This window comes from Neomonachus schauinslandi, chromosome 11 (assembly GCF_002201575.2).
Source record: "Neomonachus schauinslandi chromosome 11, ASM220157v2, whole genome shotgun sequence".
Lineage (NCBI taxonomy): Eukaryota > Metazoa > Chordata > Mammalia > Carnivora > Phocidae > Neomonachus > Neomonachus schauinslandi.
Genome location: NC_058413.1, coordinates 1001915 through 1022868, shown reverse-complemented (window position 1 = coordinate 1022868; position 20954 = coordinate 1001915). Strand labels below are relative to the sequence as shown.

The window sequence follows — 20954 nt, the reverse complement described above, 5'->3', positions numbered from 1 at the left end:
AGGTCACGGGGGTCTGTCCCGCCCTGTCCCCAGGACACTGTGGCCCTGCGTGGCACTGGCCACTCCCGGTGGTGCACCAGGAGGCTGAGAACACGTCGCCTTTTAAGGAGAAGATTTGCTGAGAAGCTGAGGGAAAACATTTCCCTGGCATTCGGGGAGCATTTTTCCTTCCTGTTTCTCTTAAATAAACCACTAGCAACTTTTCAAAACAGAAGAAGAAAAGGACAGGGTCAGAGAGCTGCAGAGACCTTTCGCCCTTACTGGAGCAGGGCTGGCGGGGGAGGGGCGCACAGGGAGCTGGGTGCCCTGAGTGCTTAGGATGGCCGTGTCCAGCTCAGCCACCCATTAGGCTGTGTCCCAGCCAAGACCCGCGGAGCATTCCCATTTGGGCAGCTGGGCCAGAGACAGAGGCCAGGAGTGAGCTGGTTTGCTTCTCCTTCTATAGACGCTGCGGAGCTTGAGGGTGTAAACGGGTGGGGCCTGGCCACGTATGGTGGCCCCCGAGTCCAGGTCCTCAGCCTGCCTGCCCCCAGCCCTCCAGCCCAGCCAGCACCCCGACCACGACCCTCCCAGGTGTGCAGGGGGCCCGTGGCCATCCGACAGGGGTGCCTGTGGGTTTGACGTGGCGGGAGCGTGCTCACTCCTGCCCTCGCATTGCAGAGCAGGACTGGGGGCTCTGAAGGATGTGTCTCCTGGAACTGCGAGACCTCTGGCTGTCTTATCCTGTCCCCAGGGCAGGTGTACACACTTCCCCTGAGTTTCTGCTCTTGGGGTGGGGGTGACCCCTCCTTGAGAGTTCATAGCCAAAGGTGGCCTTTTCTGGTCAGTAAGACGTCCTGGTAGTATTGATTTGCAGTTTGATTCTACAAGTCACGGTGTGTACCATTGAAGAATTTAGTCGTCCAACTAAGAACCAAGAGACTCATGTTATTAGGCATTTTCCTTCAGTTTCTCAAACTTACTGCCAGGAACCCAGTGCTAAACCTTAAAAGTTTGGAGAGTCCCTGCATGTGCAGGAGGACTGCAGCATTGCTCTGAGCTGCTCCCCAGATGGCGGGGAGCCTACACCCTCCTACACCTCCACGTTGGGCGGTTGCTGCTGGGAGGGGCCATATCTGCACACGGCCCTCCACTGGGTCCTCTGCTCCGAGGCCCGTGTGCCCAGTGTGGGCTCCAGTGTGACACTCAGTGACTTATGACAGACCCAGCCTGGGCTGTGTTCCCAGCTGGGGGCTCTGGGCCACTGTGTTGGTCACTTTGCCCTCTTGGGGGACGTTCCATCTTGTTTGTGGACCTAGGTTGCACAAACCATGGCCCTGGCTCCAGCCTTTGGGCAGCTGGTGGGAGGCTGGTTTGGGGCCCACAGCTCCCGCACCAAGGAGGGGGCCTCTTCAGCACTGAGAACTTTGGTTTATGGGGCTTATTAGGTACTGATACTGGATTTGAATGAAAACAGACATTTCAAATATATGTATTTAGTCCTATAAAAGTAGCTGTAACAAGCCCATTCTGTTTTTGTATGACAGTATATTTTCATGGAAAGTAACCATTTCTGTAAGCAAAAAAAAAAGCCTTTTGGTGCAGAGTGGTCTTTTGAGCAGATCTCTGTAATGCCTGGCCTGGTTCATGCCCACCTGTCTGTCTGTCCCTGCCCAGATCCTGCACTGTGTGCTTGGCACGGAACCCAGGTGAGCAGAACAGGGCTGTGCAGGGGAGCTCCAGCTGTGTCAGCCCGCAGCAAGGGCTCTGGAAGGCCAGGTGGCCAGGTCGGCTGCACAGAAGGGTGGGGGGCCTGGGCCAGGGAAACTCACCCCTATGTCCCACCCGGCAAGCCTGCGGGCCAAGGTGGCTGCAGTGTCATCCATGGGCCTGGAACCTGGCTAATGTGGTCACCACCCCAGCCCTTCGGCGGCCCAGAGCGGCCTGCCTGTCGTGCGTTCCAGGTTTGGCCCTGCGGCATAAGACCTCCGGCAATGTGTCTCTGCCTCCTTGCCCCTTGTGGTGGCAGGGAGCTCAGCTGGTCAGGCCATGGGCCCGACAGTGGCAGGGGAGGACAAAGGCAGCTTCCTTCCGTTGCTGGCGCCAGCTGGGAGCAGAATCTCCTGGGGTGTCTCAGGAAGAGCCCCCCGGTTGTCCCCCTGGCAGGGACAGCCCCGCTCATGTCCTAGGACCTAGCTCGTGGCCTCCATGCCTGCGTTTGTCATGCAGTGACCCTCTGCTCCCTTCTCTCCGGCAGGAAGTCTAAAGCAAAGCCCAACGGAAAGAAGCCTGCTGCCGAGGAGAAGAAGATGTACCTGGAGCCAGAGTACACCAAGTCCAGAATCACCGACGTCGGCTTCAAGGAGCTGGTGGTGCTGCCCCGGGAGATCGACCTCAACGAGTGGCTGGCCAGCAACAGTGCGTGTGGCATGGGGTGGGAAGGGCACCACAGTGGCTGCAGGTGGCCACCTCCTCGGGGACTCCCCGGAGCTGGTGGCCGGCCCTGCAGTGCACTTAGGGTCTCCACCGGGGAGGGTACCAGGGATGGGCCGCCATGCCGGGGACTGTCTGTGGAGCGGGTGTGCAGCTGCAAGGCCGGCAGCGCCAGGGTCATGGGAAGGCCATGACCCACACAGGGGAGGGTGGCTCTCACCTCCACCCGCTGGGCAGGCCTGGGGCTCAGGGCTCACAGCATGTCTGCCTGCCCCACCCCTCGTGGAGGGGACGCCGTCTGGACGGCCGCTGGCGCTCTGCCCAGCTTGGCGCTGTGCAAACACGTGCCAGCCCACAAGACAGAGGCTGGTGGCCGTCTTCCAGGGCCGGTGCTCTGCGCCGGGACGTGTGTCTCTGGTCTGTGGCGCGTGCTGGCTGCCCCAGGGCCCGCGGGAAGAAGTGCCGGGCCTCCTGGGTTTGCAGGGCACTGGGACGTACAGCATGCTGCAGTGGTGGTTTTCACACCTGGTGCTTCTCGTCCCTCGCAGCCACCACATTTTTCCACCACGTCAACCTGCAGTACAGCACCATCTCAGAGTTCTGCACGGGAGAGGCCTGCCAGACGATGGCCGTGTGCAACACGTGAGTCGCTGCCGGGCTGTGGCCCAGCCCCTGCACCCTCTCATGGCGCCCCTGCGGGGTCTCCTCAGCCGTGTCCTGGCTGGGGCTGCACCTGCTATCCCCGTGGGGCAGGGACACAGGAGGCAGAGCCCAGCAGGGGAGGCACTCGGTGGCGTGGGTCCTGCTGGGGCACAGGGTGCCAGGAGGCCAGAGGCTGGTGGCTGAGCTCCTTGGGGCTAGGGGTGAACATGCCTAGGTTGGTTTCCTAAGACAGCAGAGCATCGTGAAGCTGCAGATGCTTCTCTGCTTCACTTAGTTGAAGGATGGCTTTTCCTCGAGAGCTCCCGCCCCGTGGGAGGGAGTGAAGAAGGAGACAGCAAGGGATGGGGTGGAGGAGGGCACTCACTGCCTTCCTCGTTGGCTGGTTTTGTGGGACCGGGATGCCTTCTCAGTGAGTTTTCAGTGGGCCTTGGGTGCTGTTCATTCTCTTCCAGAAGCTTGTGCACATTCGTGTCTTCAGTAGGCAGGTACCCCGAGGGGGCTTCGAGGCACCTCACGGGATTCGCAGCAGCTCCTGATTGGGGTGTGGGGAGGAGAGCCACTGCACGGCACAGACTTGCCTTTGGCCTCTAATAGCAGAAGGGATGGAAGGTGGCTTCAGACAGGAGGCCAGGTGTGCTGGGGCTCAGCCTGGGGCTGTTGTGACTAAGGAGGTGGCACGGAAGCTCCTTTCTCATACCTCCTTTTTATTGTCGGGGCTGCAGGTCAGGGGCCGAGGCAAGTACGCATGAGCCGCTAGCCCCTGCTGGCGAACACACATTTTGTGTGCTGTCCTGAGTTCATCCTGCCCACAGATGCTGCTGGCCATGCTCCTGGGCACAGACCCAGCTCAAACGCAGGCAAGTGGAGCTCTCCTGTCGCTGAGAGCCCATGAGCCTTGGCACAGGCCTGGCTCTCAGCCCCGCCAGGCCCTGCTGTTGTGGCTCCAGCAGGTCACACCCAGAAAAGGCCACTGATGGGAGCCCAGGCATTACATGTGTCCCCATTGGCCACAGGCAGGGAGGTTGGGGCTGGTGAGCTTGGAGGACAGTGATATGGGAGGGAAGGGCCCTCGGTAGAGTAGACTGCCCAGCGGCAGATGCTGGAGGCGGGTGAGGACGGTGTTTTAGAGCTGCCGTGTATGTGGCACGCTCAGGAGGACACTTGCTGGCTGGGCCTGACCCAGCGGTATCAGAGGTGGCCCGTAGGGCAGGCAGGTGGGGAAGCTGGTCTCCTCTGCTCCCATGTTTCCTTCGGTATCCCCGTGTTTGAGAAGAGACTCCTGGAAAGCACGTAGAGCTTGGTGTGAGCCTGGGGTGCCCACTTCTTGTTCTTCTCGACTGCAGCTGCCTTCACAGGGTCTTTCAGGCTTACGGGCCCTGGCATACTTACTGCCTTCCTAGCAGTTGTTTGATGTCAAATTAGTTGAAGAGAAGAAAGCGGGTTTGCCAGAGGTCCCAGAGCTGCGTGCTGCCCCAGGACCAACGTGTCTGCCTGGGGCCTGGAGTGGGGCCTAGACATGGAAACCAGAGGGTCGTGTTGGAGTCCCCGAGGTGACGTGAAAGGGCCACGCGGAGAATGTATTTGAAGAAATAATGGCTGAAGCTTTCCAAGCTTGGCAGACACAAACCTACAAATTCAAGGAGCTGAATGAACTCCAAGTAGGACAAACTGAGGAGTCCATGCGCAGAAACGTCATCACAAAACTGGGCAAAGAGAAGGCCTTCCCGGAGCAGAGCCAACCCTCGAGGACACAGGCGAGTGACTGCAGCACTCGTCAGAAGCCTTGGGCCACAAGGAAGCTCTGCCACGTTTTTAAAGCGCCGAAAGGAAAGAGCAGTCCACCCCACAGTCCTCCTTCCAGCACACGTATCCTTCAAGGGTTTAGGTGAAATACGGACCTTTCTCAGATGGAGGAAAACTAAGAGCATCCACAGTCGGCAGACCTGCTCCTGCAGGGAATCCCAGAGCGAGGGGACGGGGACCGTCTGTGCAGGACGAGCGACAGGGATGGACCTGGGGACTGGCCGTGTGGAGTGCTTTGAGCCACACCCGTCTGATGGGTCACAGCAGAGGAGACGGCGGTGGGCTGGGCTCTCGGTGCTCCCACTGGAGTGGCGGGAAGTTGGTGCAACGGACAGCGTGGAAAGCAGGTGGAGTATGTATTTTATACTCCTGTGAGCAACCTCTGAAAAGTTGTGTAAATGATGTAGTCGAAGTCGTAATGGGTAAACTGAAAGGAAGGACTAAATCATAACCCAAAAGAAGGCAGGAAAGAGGAGATACAAGGGACGAGAAGCAAAAGGAACAAGCGGTAAACAAAGGTGGTAAAAAATTCAAACACACCAGAAATCCCATAAATGTCAGAGGGCCAAACAGAGCTCCCAGAGTCGGCTGCCAGCCGTGGGAGCTGTGCTTCCAGCCCCGCTGGGCGCCTGAAACTCTGGACTGCATCGAACCCTGTGGCCTGTGGTAAAATTTCATTGATAAATTAGGTACAGAGATAACTAGTAATAAAACGGAAGAGTTACGGGGCGCCTGGGTGGCTCAGTCGTTGAGCGTTTGCCTTCGGCTTGGATCATGATCCCCGGGATCCTGGGATCGAGCCCCGTGTCGGGCTCCCTGCTCGGCGGGAAGCCTGCTTCTCCCTCTCCCACTCCCCTTGCTTGTGTTCCCTCTCTCGCTGTGTCTCTCTCTGTCAAATAAATAAAATCTTAAAAAAAAACAAAAACAAAAAAACAGAACAGTTACAACAGTGCGCCATAATAAAAGTTATGTGAATGTGGTCTGTCTCTCAAGATCTCTTATTGCGCTGTACCCACTTTCTTCTTGTGATAGCGTGCGACCATGAAATACCCACGTGGTGCAGTGAAGGGGGGGGCACTGAGGCAGGCGGGCGTGGTACGCCATTATATCGTCCTCAGCCTCGGACGCTGCGTCTGAAGGAGGAGCAGTATCTGCTTCTGGACGGCGCTGCCACGAGGAACTGAGACCAGGGAAAGTGAAACCACAGGTGAAGGGGCTCCACTGTGCAGGAGTAGATTTCTGAACTGAGCCAACTGTAAGCGTTCACAAAATACTTCACGTGCATTGACGTCTGTAGGTTAAAACTAAATGGATAGAGAAGCTGTATCCACAGAACAGCCATCAGAAGAGAGCTGCAGTGGCTCTATGAATCCCAGACTCCAAAGACCTCAGAGCAAAGTAAACCACGGGGGATAAAGAAGATTGCATATTTACAAGAATCAGTTAATCAAGAAGTATTGATCTTGAATGCGTGTGCACCAAGTAGCCGCTTTTACACAAAATAAATGGACAGAACTGAGAGGAACGGACAGAAATCACCTCAGAGTGGGAGCCTTCAGCTCTCCTCTTTTGGAGGCAGACGGAGCTGGTGGACAGCAAGTCAGCAAGGATACAGGACGGAATAGCACCATCAGCCAGCTGGGCTGGATGCATTTCACTGTCGACAGCGAAGGACGCGTTCTGCTCAAGTGCGCACGGAATGAATAGTCACCAAAGGAGATGGCATCCCAGCTCACAAAACAGCCCTTCGCACACTCTAAAGAATCAGAATCATAGTACGTTCCTTATCTGACTGTCATGGGATTAAACTAGAATCAGTAACAGAAAGATAACAGGAAAATCCCCAAACACTTGGGAATGAGCACGTTTCTAAATAATCCACGGGTCAGAGAGGAAGGCTCAGAGGGAATTTGAAATGTTTTAAGCTGAGCACAAATGAAGACGCAGCATACCTGAATTTGTGGGACACAGCAAAGCTTTGAGGGGAATTTATAGGGTTATGTGTTTGTTGTAGGAGAAGGATCTCAAATCGGGAACTAAGCTTCCATATTAAGAAACTAGAAAAAGAAGAACAAAATAAACCCAAATTGAGCAGAAAAAAGAAATAATGGAGTAGAAATCCCTGAAATTGATTTCTGAAAACAGGAAAATCCATGAAACCAGAAGCTGATTTCTTGAAAAGATCAATAAAATTGATAGGCCTTTTACAAGATTGACAAAGAGAAAAGGTGCAGAGTATCAGTATAAGGAATGAAAGTGGTGTCACTATAAACTCAGCAGATACTGAGAGGATATGAAGGAAACGTACCAAAAATCCCTACATACGTAAATTGGACAGTTTGAACGGACCAGTTCCTTGGTAGGAACAAAATACCAAAATTCACTCAAATGGACAGTGCTGTACAGCAAGAAACCAGGGATGAAAGGCATCCCGGGGCAGAAGAACTAGAAGTGCCCCAAGTACTGTGTGCGGCATGGTTGTGTAGAAAACATCGAGCAGTGTACAGCTGGAGCCCCAGACTAAGAGAACCGCACCATTTACAACAGCCCCACAGACACGTGTCCGCGCACTGCGAAGGGCGAGGTGCTGGGGAGCAGCCGTGGAGAAGCCAGCATGGCGCCGAGTGGGAGTTCTGCCGGGTCCGTCCGCTCACTTCCTGCCCTCTCGGTGCGAGGCCCAGCACGGTTTTTGCAGGATGAGACAAACTGGCTGACTGCGCATGGACGAGCACAGTCCTGGTCCCACTGTCAGGACAGCATCGGGGACAGACCCACAGATCGGGGGGGCGGTGGAGGGTCCAAAAATAGACCCACACAAAGGCGGCCCTCTGATTGTTGACAAAGATGAAGAAGAAAGTGCAGAAAGGATAGTCCCTTCAACGGATGCTGGTGGAAAAACCAGTCACCTGTGTGCAAAAAAAGTGAATCTTGACCAAAACCTTTATGCCCAAATTAACTCCAAATGGATTCTAAATTGTGAAACTATAAGACTTTTGGAAGAAAACGAGGAAATCTTCATGACCTAGCTCTAGGCGAGGAGCTCTTGGCCATGACACAAGGCTCATTGATGAGAAAGAATCAGTAATACTATCGGGCACAAGCCACAGTTAGAACTTCTGCTCTGAGAATCAGGATGCTGTTAGGAGAAAACATAGACAAATCACGGGCTAATATACCCAAGAGGGGACCGGCGCCCAGTGTGTGAGTAACCCTCGCAACTCAGGCGTGCGAACAGCAGCTGGTCCCCAGTGGGTCCGGGCCTGGACACACAGGTCAGCGGAGAGGACCCAGGAGAGCGGACAAGCCCCTAGAGCAGCAGGTGGGGACAGCAGGCCCTGTGCTGGCAGGGACGTGGCAGCAGAGCGATGCACAAGCCAGTCCGACGGTGGTTTGGTGGCCTCTTACGGGCCCAGCAGTGCAGATCCTGAATGTTCGTCTTAGACAAGCGAGAGCTTGTGCTCACACAGAAACCTGCCCGGGAGCATTTATAATAGGCGGAGCCATAATTGCCCCAAACTGGAAACGAGCCAGGTGTCTTCCAGCCAGGGGGAACGGCTGGGCGCACTGGCCCTTCCACGCTGGCGGGGGCGGGGGCCGCGGGGCGCACACTGAGACATGGCTGGAGCGCGGAGCCCGGCTCAGGACGTCCTGTGGCGTTCCCCTGGGGCCATCATCCCTGGTGTACTGGGGACTGACCGGGGGAGGGGGTGGGAGCTGCCTGGCTGTCTGGACAGGTGAAGCTGTAGGCCTGCCTGCCAGAACGCGTCCTCTGTACTGCCCGGTAACTTAAAAATGAAAACAAGTGGAACATTGAAAGCACAGGATCTCGTCTTTCAAACAGATGGGGCAGTCCTCGTCCCTCAGGAGCTAGTCTCTCTGGGCCGCACATTGGGGAGACACGTGTCCCAGTTTCTAGTTGCAGCTGTGTTTTGTGACCCTCTGGCCCCTGTGGCCAGGTGCATCAGCGTCCGCGGGCGGTGCCGGGCGGATTGGTGGAGCAGATGTCTGTGACGCCCGCCCAGCCTTTGGGCCTTGGCCTCTGGACCTCACTGCAGACATGGGCCTCAGCCTGGCCCCCGGAGGCCGGGCTCCTCCACTTCCCCGCACAGGGACCCCCTCAGGCTGTCCAGAGTGACACAGAAACGGGCTTTGTCTTCTCGCCCTCAGGTGATCTGACCCGCCCTGTGCCCACGTCTGGGCAGGCGGGAGGAGGGTCAGCAGAGCCACCTTGTGGCGGGGAGGGTGCTCGGGCAGGTGTTCTAACGGACGGGAGCGCCCTGCTGGATTTCTACTTCCTGGGGGCAAGCAGGAATTTGGCAAGCTTCTTAGGGCTTTGTGTGAACTAGCTCCCTTGCCCGCTCATGTTCCTGGGCCTTGTGGGGCACCTGGCACCAGGCTCTTGTGGAGCCCGGCCTCCCTGTGGGTGCGTGGCAGTGCCCAGGAGTAGCCCCAGAGTAGCCGAGTAGCCTTCTGCAAAGCCCCGACACTCCAGTCACACCCCACACCTTCCACCCGCAAGTGGGAGGTGTGGTGCTGAGTGGCAGTCGGGCCATGTCCCCTTATCCACGAAGGCTGGCCTCCTCCCAGGGCCTGTCCATTAGTGTGGAGGCCATGCTTTCCCGGTCTTGCTGGCCAGCCCCACACCCTGCCTGGGGCGGAGCGGAGCCCCGGTTCCTGTTTGATGGAGGTGGGCTTGCCGGAGCAGGGGCGGTGGCCATGGAGCTGTCTTGAGGTCACTTGTCCAGGGTCAGGCTGGCCATGGGAAATGGGGACCCCCACTGTCCTGAGGACAGGCCTGACAGGGTGGTAGCAGTGGGTTAGCCCTCATGGCTGTCATCCAGGGGTACTTGGTACACGCAACAAATCAGGGCAGGGTACTCTGAGCCAGTCTGGGGTCCCCGAGCAAGGTGGGATGTTGAGGTTTGGGGAAACCTAGTCTAAGCTGATTCTGAGGCCAAGTAAAGCCAGCTGTGTGGCGGGGTGCCGGACAGAGGGAAATGTCTGTGTGAAGCCTGGTGCCTGAAGGCTGCCCGTCATCTGGCTGGGGCAGGGGGCTGAGAGGGTCGGGGTCTAGGCCACTCAGTCCCTCACGGGTACAGCCCCACACCCACATGCACCACACCCCTGAGCGGACTAGAGGCCACCCCCCCCCCCACCCTCCACCCCCCTGTGGCTCCGGGTCCAGCCCTTGGTGAGCCAGCCTGCAGGAGCACAGCAGCCCTCTGGGGAGACGGGAGCAGGGGTGGGGAGAGCAGGGTGGCTGCCAGATTAGTACCCACCGGGCGCTTGTGTGTGTTCTGGGGAGAGAAGCGCTGGGGCGGGGGGGCAATCCACGCTCACACGAGCTGGGAGACTCGCACGGTGAGAGATCCTGGTGTCTCTGCCTGCAGGTGTTCCAGCTGTTCTCGCTGGGCCAGTGGAGGGCATGTGGCTCCTAGTAGGGGGAGCAGGGGTGTTCCCAAGGGTCAAGGCCCAGCTGACAAGTCACAGCACTGTCCCTGGAAGAGGCGGGGCAGCAGCAAACAGCGTGCCCTCCATGCCTCTTCAAATCATACAAAACACGCGTCCCTCTAAAGGAATGAAACTAGCAGCCACATGGTAGAGAAAATGAACACGCCTTCTGTTGACGTTGTACACGTGTGTTCAGATGGCGTGCTCTGTCCTGGACGTTCAGAATCGGTGCAGGCAGACCCTTATGGGATGCAGCTGAGGGTCTCCAGGTGGTGGGAAGCAGTGTGTCTCCGCTGGGGACTTTGGGAGGGGAAGCCTGGACACCTGCCACATCTCCACCCTTGGGGCCGGGGCGGAGGGGGGGGGGCGGGTAAGAGTCGCTGGGTGTCTGTGGGGCACCGTGACCGGCCCCCTCTGTCCCCACAGACAGTACTACTGGTACGATGAGCGGGGGAAGAAGGTCAAGTGCACTGCTCCCCAGTACGTCGATTTTGTCATGAGCTCCGTGCAGAAGCTGGTGACCGACGAGGATGTGTTCCCCACGAAATACGGTACGTCTCTGCCCTGCTGCGCTCCTCCTTGCTGGGCGGCCGTGGCTGCTGATGCGAAGGGGCCAGACCTACGGGATGGGGGCGGCTGTGTGCCCTGGGCTGTAAGGCCAGGCAGGTGCGCCCTGGCAGGGGTCAGCGCAGCCCGGGTCCAGACCGCACCCACCCCAGGCTCTGGGCCCTGGGCCCTCTGCCGCCCGCTCCGCCCTCTGTACAGTGGGGCTGCTGCAGGCCACCTCACTGGGGACCTGACAGCCAGCAAGCGGTAACGGCCGCCCTGTGTCCCGGCCTGGGCAGGTCCTGGTGGGGGGCTCCAGGCCAATACGGAGCCAGCAGGAGGTCCCCGTGCACCTCGGTTCCCGTCCTCCTCTGTGGCCCAGGCCGTGTAGAGGCCCAAGAGCATCTGTCAGGGAAGCACACGTGACCCCGGGCCGAGTCCAGGCTTCGGGTGGCCTATGGCAGGGTCACGGGCCCCTGGACGCAGATCAGCTCTCGGGGCCAGGCCCAGGGTGACCAGTCACTTGGGTGCCTGCCAGTGGGCTGCTCAGCGGGGAGGGTGTGGCGGGCAGGAGCCCTCCAGGCTAGTCCTGCAGATGATCTCCCTCCTGACGGTGGGAGCCCAGGCCCCTGAGAGGTACTGCGTGGTGGACGGAGCGCAGTGCGGGCTGACGCTGTGGACTCTCTCCCCAGGCAGAGAATTCCCCAGCTCCTTCGAGTCTCTGGTGAAGAAGATCTGCAAGTACCTGTTCCACGTGTTGGCGCACATTTACTGGTCCCACTTCAAGGAGACCCTGGCCCTTGAGCTACATGGACACTTGAACACGCTCTACGTCCACTTCATCCTCTTCGCCAGGGAGTTCAACTTGCTCGACTCCAAAGACACCGCCGTCATGGACGACCTCACGGAGGTGCTGTGCAGCGGCGGGGGCCGCGGCGGGGGCGGCGGGGAAGGGGCCGGCGGCGGGGGCGCGGGGGCACAGAACCACGGGAAGGAGAGGTGAGCCCCCGGCCGACAGGCGCGCACATGTGCAGAGAGACGGTGGTGCACGTGCTTGCGTGTGCGCACACGCCCCGGGCACGCTCGGCGGGAGGCCTGAGAGGTTGCCGCTGCCCCCCACCCGGCCCGGGCGCGCCGAGTGTGGGCTCCCCGGACGCTGGCGGGCCACGCATCGGACTGGCCCCCTGCCGGGGTTTTCCTGTTGGATGGATGAGTGCCGCTTGTCAAGAAGGACCTTTGGATTTCATTCATTCGCTCAACAAACGTTTATGGACTGCCGGTCTGAGTTTCCTTCTCCTGTGGGGCTTTCCTTTCCTTGGTCTTCCGTGTGGCCCCCGCCCCTGCCTCCCCCTGCCCTGGGGGCTCTGCTGTTTGAGAGAAGTACACCCGTGGGAGCTGGGGCTCCTTCCCAGGAGGGACTTGGGCTCACTTTGGTTTGTTTCCAGGGTGGGGCTGTTTTAGAGATTCCTCCCCGCTCCCCCTCAGGCCGCCCTCTCCTGGCCTTGCTAGGATCTTGGCTGCCAGTGGCTCAGAGCAGGTGGGGTAGGCGTGGCCAGGGGTGCCCCATAGGGGCCCTGACCCTGTGGCTTCGTTCCCCCGTCTCCTGCCCCGCTGCCCACGAGGGCCCCTGGACTAGCTGGGCCTAGGACCAAGGTGCCTGGGCGGGCGGCCTGTGTGGAGACGCGGCTGCTGGCGGAAGGCTGGGTGTCCCGCCCCGCTCACCTCTTCAGTCGTAATAAAAAGAATTCGCTCAGGTCAGTGCCTGTGTGTATCCTCGGCGCCTCGGTGACCGTGCTGAGGGTGCAAGGGCTGGTGTGATACTGAGGGTGGTCTGGCCCAGCAGCTGGGACCGTCGCCTGCCTCCTGCCCCCTCAGGTGGCCCCTGCCCACCCCAGCCTGGACCCTTCCTGCCAGGGTCAGCCACAGACTCCCCTGCTGCCCTGTGTCCTCAGCTGACCTGCAGGACTTGGGGTGCTGGCAGTGGGGTGGGCTTGGGGGGGGGACGACACATGCCTTGTTTCCTGCATCTCCAGGGGGCCTTGACCACTCTGCTTGTACTGTGCCCTCCTGTGCAGGTGACAGGCACCCTAGAGAGTGTGCTGGGACGGGCCGGGGGAGGGTCCTGGCCAGCCTGGCCCCAGGGGCTCTGCTGCGAAGGCCGGCCAGCCCTCGCCTGGGCACTGTGGTCTGAGGGATGAGCAGAGAGGAGAGCTCGGGAGCGGGCTGAGTGCAGGGGCGGGGCGGGGCGGGACCTAAACTGAGCCCTGGAGCTTGTCTAGGCCCTGTGTGGGCAGAGAAGAGAGAAGAGGGGGCTCCGGCAGGGGGCCCCGCCCTCCTACCCTGACAGCTCACCTGGGGACAGCCTTCTCTGGCTGTCCATGGCTGTCATGCTCACCACCCCCCACACCCACACAGCCCTAAATGGTGGGGGCCCTGGTCTCTGTCTCCTGACTCGCTACAGCTCCTCCACCCTTCCCACCCCCAGCTTTCTCCCCACCAGGTAGGTCCTCGGTTTCTGCCCTCCTGCCGCTCACCTGGCCCTTAAGTTCGGCTACTGCAAAACGTGCTTGTGGCCTTCCTCTGCTTTCCTGGCCCATCACCAGCCCCAGGGCCTAGCTGGAGAGCGGAGCCCACCCCCACCTCTGCCTCCCATGACCGGTGGGACCTCTGCAGCTTGTGGTGGCCACCAGGCCTGCCTGTCTTCTCCTGGTGATGGTTCCTCCTCTTGCCCCTGAGAACTGCCCCCCATCTGACAGTCCTGGAGCCGACCACAAAATGCAGGTGTACCCTGGAGTACCCTGTCTTCACGTTCTGGCCCCCACCTCCCCTCCAGGGTCCCGCACCGTCTCCCTGACCCCTCCCTGCACCAGAGTACCTCCCCCGGTGGCTGCACAATGGTCAGCTGGGGGTGACTTTAAAACTCCCTGGTGCTTGAACCAGTCTCCACCCCACTGACTCAGTCCCTGGACACGGAGAGCAGGCATCAGAATTGTTTCAACATGACTTTAATGTGCTGAACTCATTCATGTTCTGAACCCCTGGGCAATCTTGCTTGCCCTGCAAGAAGGCTCCTGGGCCCTGCTGTACCCCTCGGGGCCTGCTGCCATCTCACTGGAGCTCATGTTTCCGTCCCTGTCTGGTCAGGAGCTCCAGGTCGTGGGGAAGCCTTCTCCCCTCTGTCCCCTAATCACTGGACACATCTGCAGCATCCAGGCTGCACCTGTCACCAGGTAGGAGACCTCACCATCCCGTTAGCCCTGGCCTCTCCCACAGAGGCCTGCAGATGTTCACTCCCAGAGGGCTGGGCTTCTCTGACCCGTGCGTAGCCCCACTACCCCACTGCTTCCCAAAACCCTGTAGCTGGCTCTGTGACCAGCAGGGAGGCCATAGCTCCTCCTGAGCAAGGCCTGGCCCCGGCGCCACCTTCAGGTCACCCCGTCCCTGTCATGCTCTCTTCCCCTCTGCTGTCTGGGCCTCACTGTGACCTCAGCCTGCTGGGCTGTGTGGGCCCCAGCCCCTCCCCGCCTCCCCTGCTGGTCATTTCGCTTCTCTAGGCATGCACGCCCTGAGTAGAGGCCTCAGGAACTTGACCACAGGGCTGGGTGTGGGAGCCAGAGGTAGGGGTCTTGCTTGGCCTGAGGTGCCGAGGACCACCTCCTGGGGCAAGGCAGCAGGCCAGGGCCTGTCTCCACTGGCCTTTCTGGGCGGTGTCCCGGGCTGGGGTGGGGGCAGGCCGGGCAACAGCTGTGTCCAGTGTGTCTCCAGGAGTGGGGTCTGGCTGCTGAGTGCAGGCCTGAGGTGGTAAGACTGGGCCCGAGAGCAGTCAGGGGCTCTGTGGCTGGCCAGGGTGGACGCCGCTGGTGCGCGGAGGACACGGGGATTTCTAGCTCAAGCTGCTTGATGGGGTGGGGTCTGAGATCGGTGTGTGCACACGCGTGTGTGTGTGCATGAGCTCTGTATCTGCAGAACGGGGTCTGGGACACACACGGTCATGTTTCTCTGACTCAGGAAGGACTTGTGGAACCTCTGGGCACATGGGGGTCGTGGGTACAGCACTGGTCACCGGGCCTCAGAAAGTCTCCCGGGAAGGGACAGGCAGCCAGGGTGAGGAGCAGCCTGCACTCCTCCGAGGGTGAGGGCGATGCCCTGTGCTGTCCATCAGCTAGCGGGCTCTTTGCTGCAAGAGCCAGAGCATCCTGGCCCACTTGGGCTGCGGGGAGGCCTTCTGGCCCCTGCGGCAGTTTCTGGGCCCGCATGGTGAGGTGTCTGCGTGGGGCCCTCCTGGGTCCCGCCGGCAGCTGGGCTCTGTGCCGGGAGCACTCCCGGTGGCGTCTCAGCTCTGCCCGGACAGCCCGTCTCCCCCCACCCCGCCTAGTTGTTAGCTCTGTGCTGGCCGCCGAGACACGGCACAAGGGTCCTTGTCAGCAGAGGAGGGTGGCATGAGAAAGACCTGGCCACCACAGGTGGGAGGGAGAAGGGGCCGTGAGTCGGGGGTGCCGCACCTTGAGAAGCTGGAAGGAGGAGGAAATGTTTTCCCCCACTTGAGCCTCAAGAAGAACCAGCCCTGCTGACACCTGGGTGGGAGCCCAGTGAGATCCAGTTCAGACTCCGACTTCCAGAGCGGAGATAAGGCACTGCCATGGCAGTGACGGGAACTGAGCGCAGACTGTGGTCCCCGGGGGTGCGGCGCCACCGTGGCAAACATGCCGTAGACGCGGCCTCGGGCTGAGGCTGGAAGAATTTTGAGGGGCACGGTAGAGGAAGTCCAGGTTTTCTGAAGCGGACGATCGGTAGGAGGAGGTATGGATGTTCGTGACGCCGCTACCAAAGACTCACACGTAAACGAGGGGCCGCACAGAGGGGACCTGGCGCAGTCGCCTTGAGGAACGCCTAAAACCGTCATGAGCACCTGTCCGGGGAAACAGGCATGTGACAGGCACTGCTGGGGTGGGCGCAGGGAAGGGACGACCGTGTCCGTGGGCGCGGAGGAAAGGGGACCCTGGACGCATAGTGTCACGTTGCAGAAAGCCCCGCTGAGTTCCCCACCATCCTCGGAGGGCAGGACTCGGGGGCCGTTCGCCTGGATGTTTAGCCAAGAAGATTGCCAAGCACGGTGTGGAAGGGGCAGCCTCCTTTCTTGCTGCTCATACGACGTGGGAGAGGGAAGCCCGTCAGAAGGCAGAGCTCTTGAACAAAAGGGCCCTGCCCCTTGACAACATGGGAGCTTTGTAGCCAAGCCACGTGACAGAAGACACTAAAATCAGGAGGTTCGTGGCCAGAAAAAATGTGCTCTAGAGAACAAGTCGAGGCCGTAGCTGGACAGCCTTTTGCTAACACCTCAGAGAGCCGAGCAAGCTCAGAGTGTCAGTCACGTGGCGGGAACTTTGAAGAGATCGTGCGTGTGACTAGTAGACACCTCACACATCTCCGCAAAAGCCGGAACAGAAAAGATGATTTCCTTGTAAGGAGGAAGACGCTGGAGGCGCGTCTGGGCTTACGGAGCAAATCCCCATGACACACACAGGAGAGCCACACCGTCAGAAACCCTGGCAGCTGGGACCGCAGGGCACGGAGGGAGGATGAAGTACAAGGCTGTTGGACGCCCAGGCCCCGTGGGCAGGAACACTGGTGAACTGTCAGCTGCAAACTGACGCCGTGTTTCTTTAGAAGAAAGCACGGCCCGGAGGGGAGAGCCTGAGCCACACGGTTCTTCCCAGGCCTTGACGGCACCTCATGGAGTTTGCCTGGCTGGATTTTGAAGTTGCTTGGGACCTGTGATGCCCACCTCCTTCCCTTGTCTCCCTTTTGGGATGGGAATGTCTGTAACCTTTGCATTCTGGAAGCAGGTAGCACTTCTAGTTTCGAAGGAAAGGATTTTGCACCAGTATGGATCATACTCAGAGTCTCACCCATACCTGATTTAGGTGACTTAGATGACATTTGGGGCTTGACTTGATGCTGCTGAGAGTTTGGGGACCCGGGTTGGGGTGAGTGTGTTTTCCATGTGAGATAGATGTGGAACTTGCTAGAGGGCAGTTCCACACCCAGAATAATGCCCCCTCCAAATATCCACACCCTAGTCCCCAGAATCTGTGAGCATAGCACCTTCCACAGCAGAGGGGAGTTAAAGTTGCAGATGAGTTGCTAATCAGTTTAACTTGAAATGCAGAGATTATCTGGGCCAGTATAATCACAAGATTCCTTAAAACTGGAGGAGGGGGCAGAAGAAGGAACCAGAGGACCGGCAGGCAGCAAGAGGACTCAGCCTGATGTCCCTGGCGGTGAGGATGGAGGAGGGCCCCATGCCAAGGAACACAGGTGCCCCCGGAAGCTGGGAAGGGCCGGGAAATGGATCCTCCCACAGAACCTCCAGAAGGAACCAGCCCTGCCAACACGCTGATTTTAGCCCAGTGAGACCCAGTGCTCGACCTCCAGAACTTAAGATAGCAATTTGTGTTTTAGGTCTGTGCTATTTGTTGGGGCCACAATAGGGAACTAATACATGTTGAAGATGAGCCACAGAGCTCTCGTGCGGTCATTCTGGGGCCACAAGGACATGACCTCTAAGACACTTAGTCCAGGGCCTAACACGGAAGAGGAGTTCGACAGACAGCAGCACGTGGGCTTGTAACCAGCAGCGTAGACTCTGCTGTCCCGCGCGGGCCCCAAGGCTGGCACGCCCCCCGGGTCGGAGGCGCTCCCTCCCTTGCCTCCATCCGCCCCAGCTGCCTTTCTCCTCCAGCCCACATCACTGCCCTGATGCCCTTTCTGTCCCTGGCCATCTCCTCTGCTCCCTGCTAACCTGCACCCTTTGATGAATCACACCAGAAGAAATTTGGGTTGATGGTGGGGAGTGGGCTGGATGAAGGGGGGGGCGGGCACTGGACTTGGTGATGGCACCCCTGGTGGCCTGGGGCGAGGGCAGAGGGAGAGGGGGAGGGCAGAACCACCAGCAAGGGCCTGGCCACTTGTGGTGCTGAGCTCCCTGGCGTGGGAGATGCGTGAGCCGGGGTGCCGTAGCACCCCTCCCTGAAGCTGGCCTCACACACCAGCAGTCGCTCCACCTCAGCTCAGGAGCCTGTGGGGCCCTCTGCCTCCACTGTCAGCGAGAGCAGGGACAGGGTCCGGGCCGGCTCTCCGCAGCGCCGAGCACGTGCCCCTCGCGTGCGTCTGCGCCCTGCCCCTGCCACCTGCCAGCACCCAGAGCCCCTGAGGATGGGCACGCATCAGGTTCCCTTCCTCTGCCTCCCTTCCGCCGTGACTCTGGTGGATGCACAACCACTGATTTGTTCACTGATTTGCCAGCAGCGGCCGGCACCCAAAGTGTGCCAGTGTCCGGGAACGCGTCAGGCCCGAGAGGCCAGCCCCTCACCGGGTGCTAGACCCACCAGCATACCGTTCTGGGTTTAAGTACCCCTTTCCGTTTCTACCTTACAGAACTAGCATGAGGACCATTTGGCTCAATGCTCAGTGCAAAGTGCTCAGGACAGTGTCTGTTACATAGTTTTTAGGGATTGGTTTTTATTTTATACATACTTTGTATTAGTGGATGTTAATACCAACAGTTTTTGGCTTCATTTGCTTGGTTTCTGTTTCTTTTTTTTTTTTTTTTAAAGATTTTATTTATTTATTTGAGAGAGAATGAGATAGCGAGAGAGAGAGAGCATGAGAGGGGGGAGGGTCAGAGGGAGAAGCAGACTCCCCGCTGAGCAAGGAGCCCGATGCGGGACTCGATCCTGGGACTCCAGGATCATGACCTGAGCCGAAGGCAGTCGCTTAACCAACTGAGCCACCCAGGCGCCCTGGTTTCTGTTTCTTACAACCGAGAGAGAGCCTAGTGTCTGGAGCAGGACTGCAGGGCGTGGCCTTCCTGCTGAAGGGGTGTGGCGGCGGGCAGGCGGAAGGCGGGCCGGTCTGTTGGGTGTGCCGTGATACTCGGGGGGTTCCGCCATGTGGCCCCTGAAGGCCGACACGTCGCCAGTGTTAGAGGAAGATGAGGTCTGTGTCGGGTGCAGGTGCAGAACCACTGGTCAGGGAGATTTTTCCCGTGGCCAGCAACCCGGGAGCCCAGCGGCTGGATGACCAGGCCTGGCTGAACTGTAGCAACCAGACCCCCTCCTCCAGCCTGTCCTTCAGCTGAAGCTAATGGGACGCATGCGGCTCAGTGACTGCACTGGAGCCTGGCCCCTCCGCACCTCCGAAGTACCTTCTGGGCGCCCACCTCCCAAAAGGCAGGGTGCCACTCTACAGCTGACGTAGGAAGAACCCACCCAGTCCCAGGTCCCCTGATTCTTGCTCACGTGCTGGGCCTTGAGCAGAGCTGGAGGCAGCTGCCGTCCCCGCAGAGCTGCCTCACTGAGAGTCAGGCCAGCACTCTGCTCCAGCAAGACGGCACAGGAGGTAAGAGCGTGGACTCTAGGGTGGATTCTGCCCACCAGGGGACCCACGGCAACGTCGGGACTAGTTTTGTCACGCAGGGCTGGGGGACAGCTATGGGCATCTAGTGCCAGTGGGGGGGCGGAGACCAGAGACGATGCAGGTCGGCCCCCCCCCCCCACAGAGAGCCATCCAGCCCCATTTGTCAGTGCTATGGCGGTGGGACCCTGCTCTGATGAGACCCTTGGGTGCAGTCGGGCCCTGCTGCCAAGCCCCGCGGCCACGCTGTGCCTGATCCCCTTCACATACGGGGACAGGGTGCCTGCGTGGGAGGCCTGGGAGGGCTCCGTGGGTGGCGTGGTTTGCTCCTCACCCATCGTCAAGGCTGTGTGGTGGCTGGACTCCCAGCTGCTCCCCTGTGACCTGGGGCTTGTCGGGGTCTGGACTTGGCCTTCATGCTGCAGCAGCAGAGGGGTGGCTGGCGGGCATGGTGGGAGAGGCCAGCCCAAATCCTCCAGGGGCTGCCCACCTGCCTCGGCCCATCACTTCCAGGGCTGGGTCACGGTGCCCCATCCGCCCCTTACCAAGCAAAGAGCAGAAAGGAGGTCCGTTCTCCAGATGCCAGAGTGACCCCATGAGGTCTGGGGGGGGGCAGCAGAGCCGTAGTGGCCAGGCAGGGTGGTGTTCCGTGTCAGCCTCAGGTGGCACCTCCCTGCCCCCCCCCCGGGAGCCTCTCCTGCCCCCAGCCCAGCATGTGATCCCTACTCAGCCTGGGGGCAGACCCCTGACCCTGCACAGGGGTCTATCATCTTCATCCAGGGCAGAAGGGGGCGCCAAGCGCCATCCACACCCGGCAGAGCCCAGAGGAGCGTGTGTTGGGGACAAGAGCTGGTCCCGCTTGTCCCACATCCCAGCCCCACCCGCCTGGACGGAGACTGGCGTCGGGTATTTTTACTGAAGGAATTTATTGTTCGAGAACTAAGGTTGCTCACAGTTATTTGACAAGGGATACACTGGGTGGGGCTTGTTCATTTCCGTGACGTCTGCGTGTGTCCCAAGTACAAAAGAGGAAGGCTGACAAGAGGTATTGCTTTCGGTGTCTTCTGTCTCTGGAGAAGCCCCTCCCGCTTGTACCGCGTGGCTTATGCTGTTATAGGTGTTTACTTGTTTATGTATTGAAATCCCAGCCTGTGGTGGGGGGGGTCAATGTAACAGAGCATTAAAAGCTATCCACGATGGGAGGGAGGCAGGGTGGGGAGGGCGGCGTAAGAGACACCAAAGCAAAGTGGACTCGTTACAGCGAAGGCATGCAATCAAAACCTGCCATCCTGGCCCGTCGCTGGCCCGGTGCCTCCTGAGGGCAGCCAGGCCCCCCGGACACTCGCAGCACCGCGGGGTCTGTGCCAACCTGGAGGGACCAGGCCCACCAACAGAAACAAGCAGAAGCTGGGGACAGGGACGAAGTGAGGCGGCTGCACCCCACCACCTCGCTGTGTACAGAGAACACACTGCGGAGGATGCCGCCTTTTTTTTTTTTTTTTTTTAAACTTTTTGTCATTTTAGTAAAAAACCCTGCGGTGCCTCTGCTGTCGTGTGGGAGCCAGCTCAGGGCCTTCGTCCTACCCCACTCTCAGACACAAAACCAAGATCGTCCCCAGCCTGGGCCTGACGGGGGGGGGGGGGGGGGGGGGGGGGGGGGGGGG

At 59.5% G+C, this 20954-nt stretch overlaps 2 protein-coding genes across 4 annotated transcripts in view; one reads left to right on the top strand and one right to left on the bottom strand.

The window, feature by feature from the left end:
* MOB2 (MOB kinase activator 2) overlaps positions 1-12621 on the top strand; it is a 77749-nt gene extending 65128 nt beyond the window's left edge. For both annotated transcript variants that reach the window (XM_021692150.1, XM_044919674.1), the window contains exons 2-5: positions 2237-2397; positions 2961-3054; positions 10756-10880; positions 11568-12621. In XM_021692150.1, coding sequence (XP_021547825.1) covers positions 2237-2397; positions 2961-3054; positions 10756-10880; positions 11568-11878 — 691 coding nt within the window. In that variant the 3' untranslated portion in view covers positions 11879-12621. The remainder of the gene's footprint in view (positions 1-2236; positions 2398-2960; positions 3055-10755; positions 10881-11567) is intronic.
* TSPAN4 (tetraspanin 4) overlaps positions 1-20954 on the bottom strand; it is a 559204-nt gene that overhangs the window by 116438 nt on the left and 421812 nt on the right. The window lies entirely within an intron of this gene.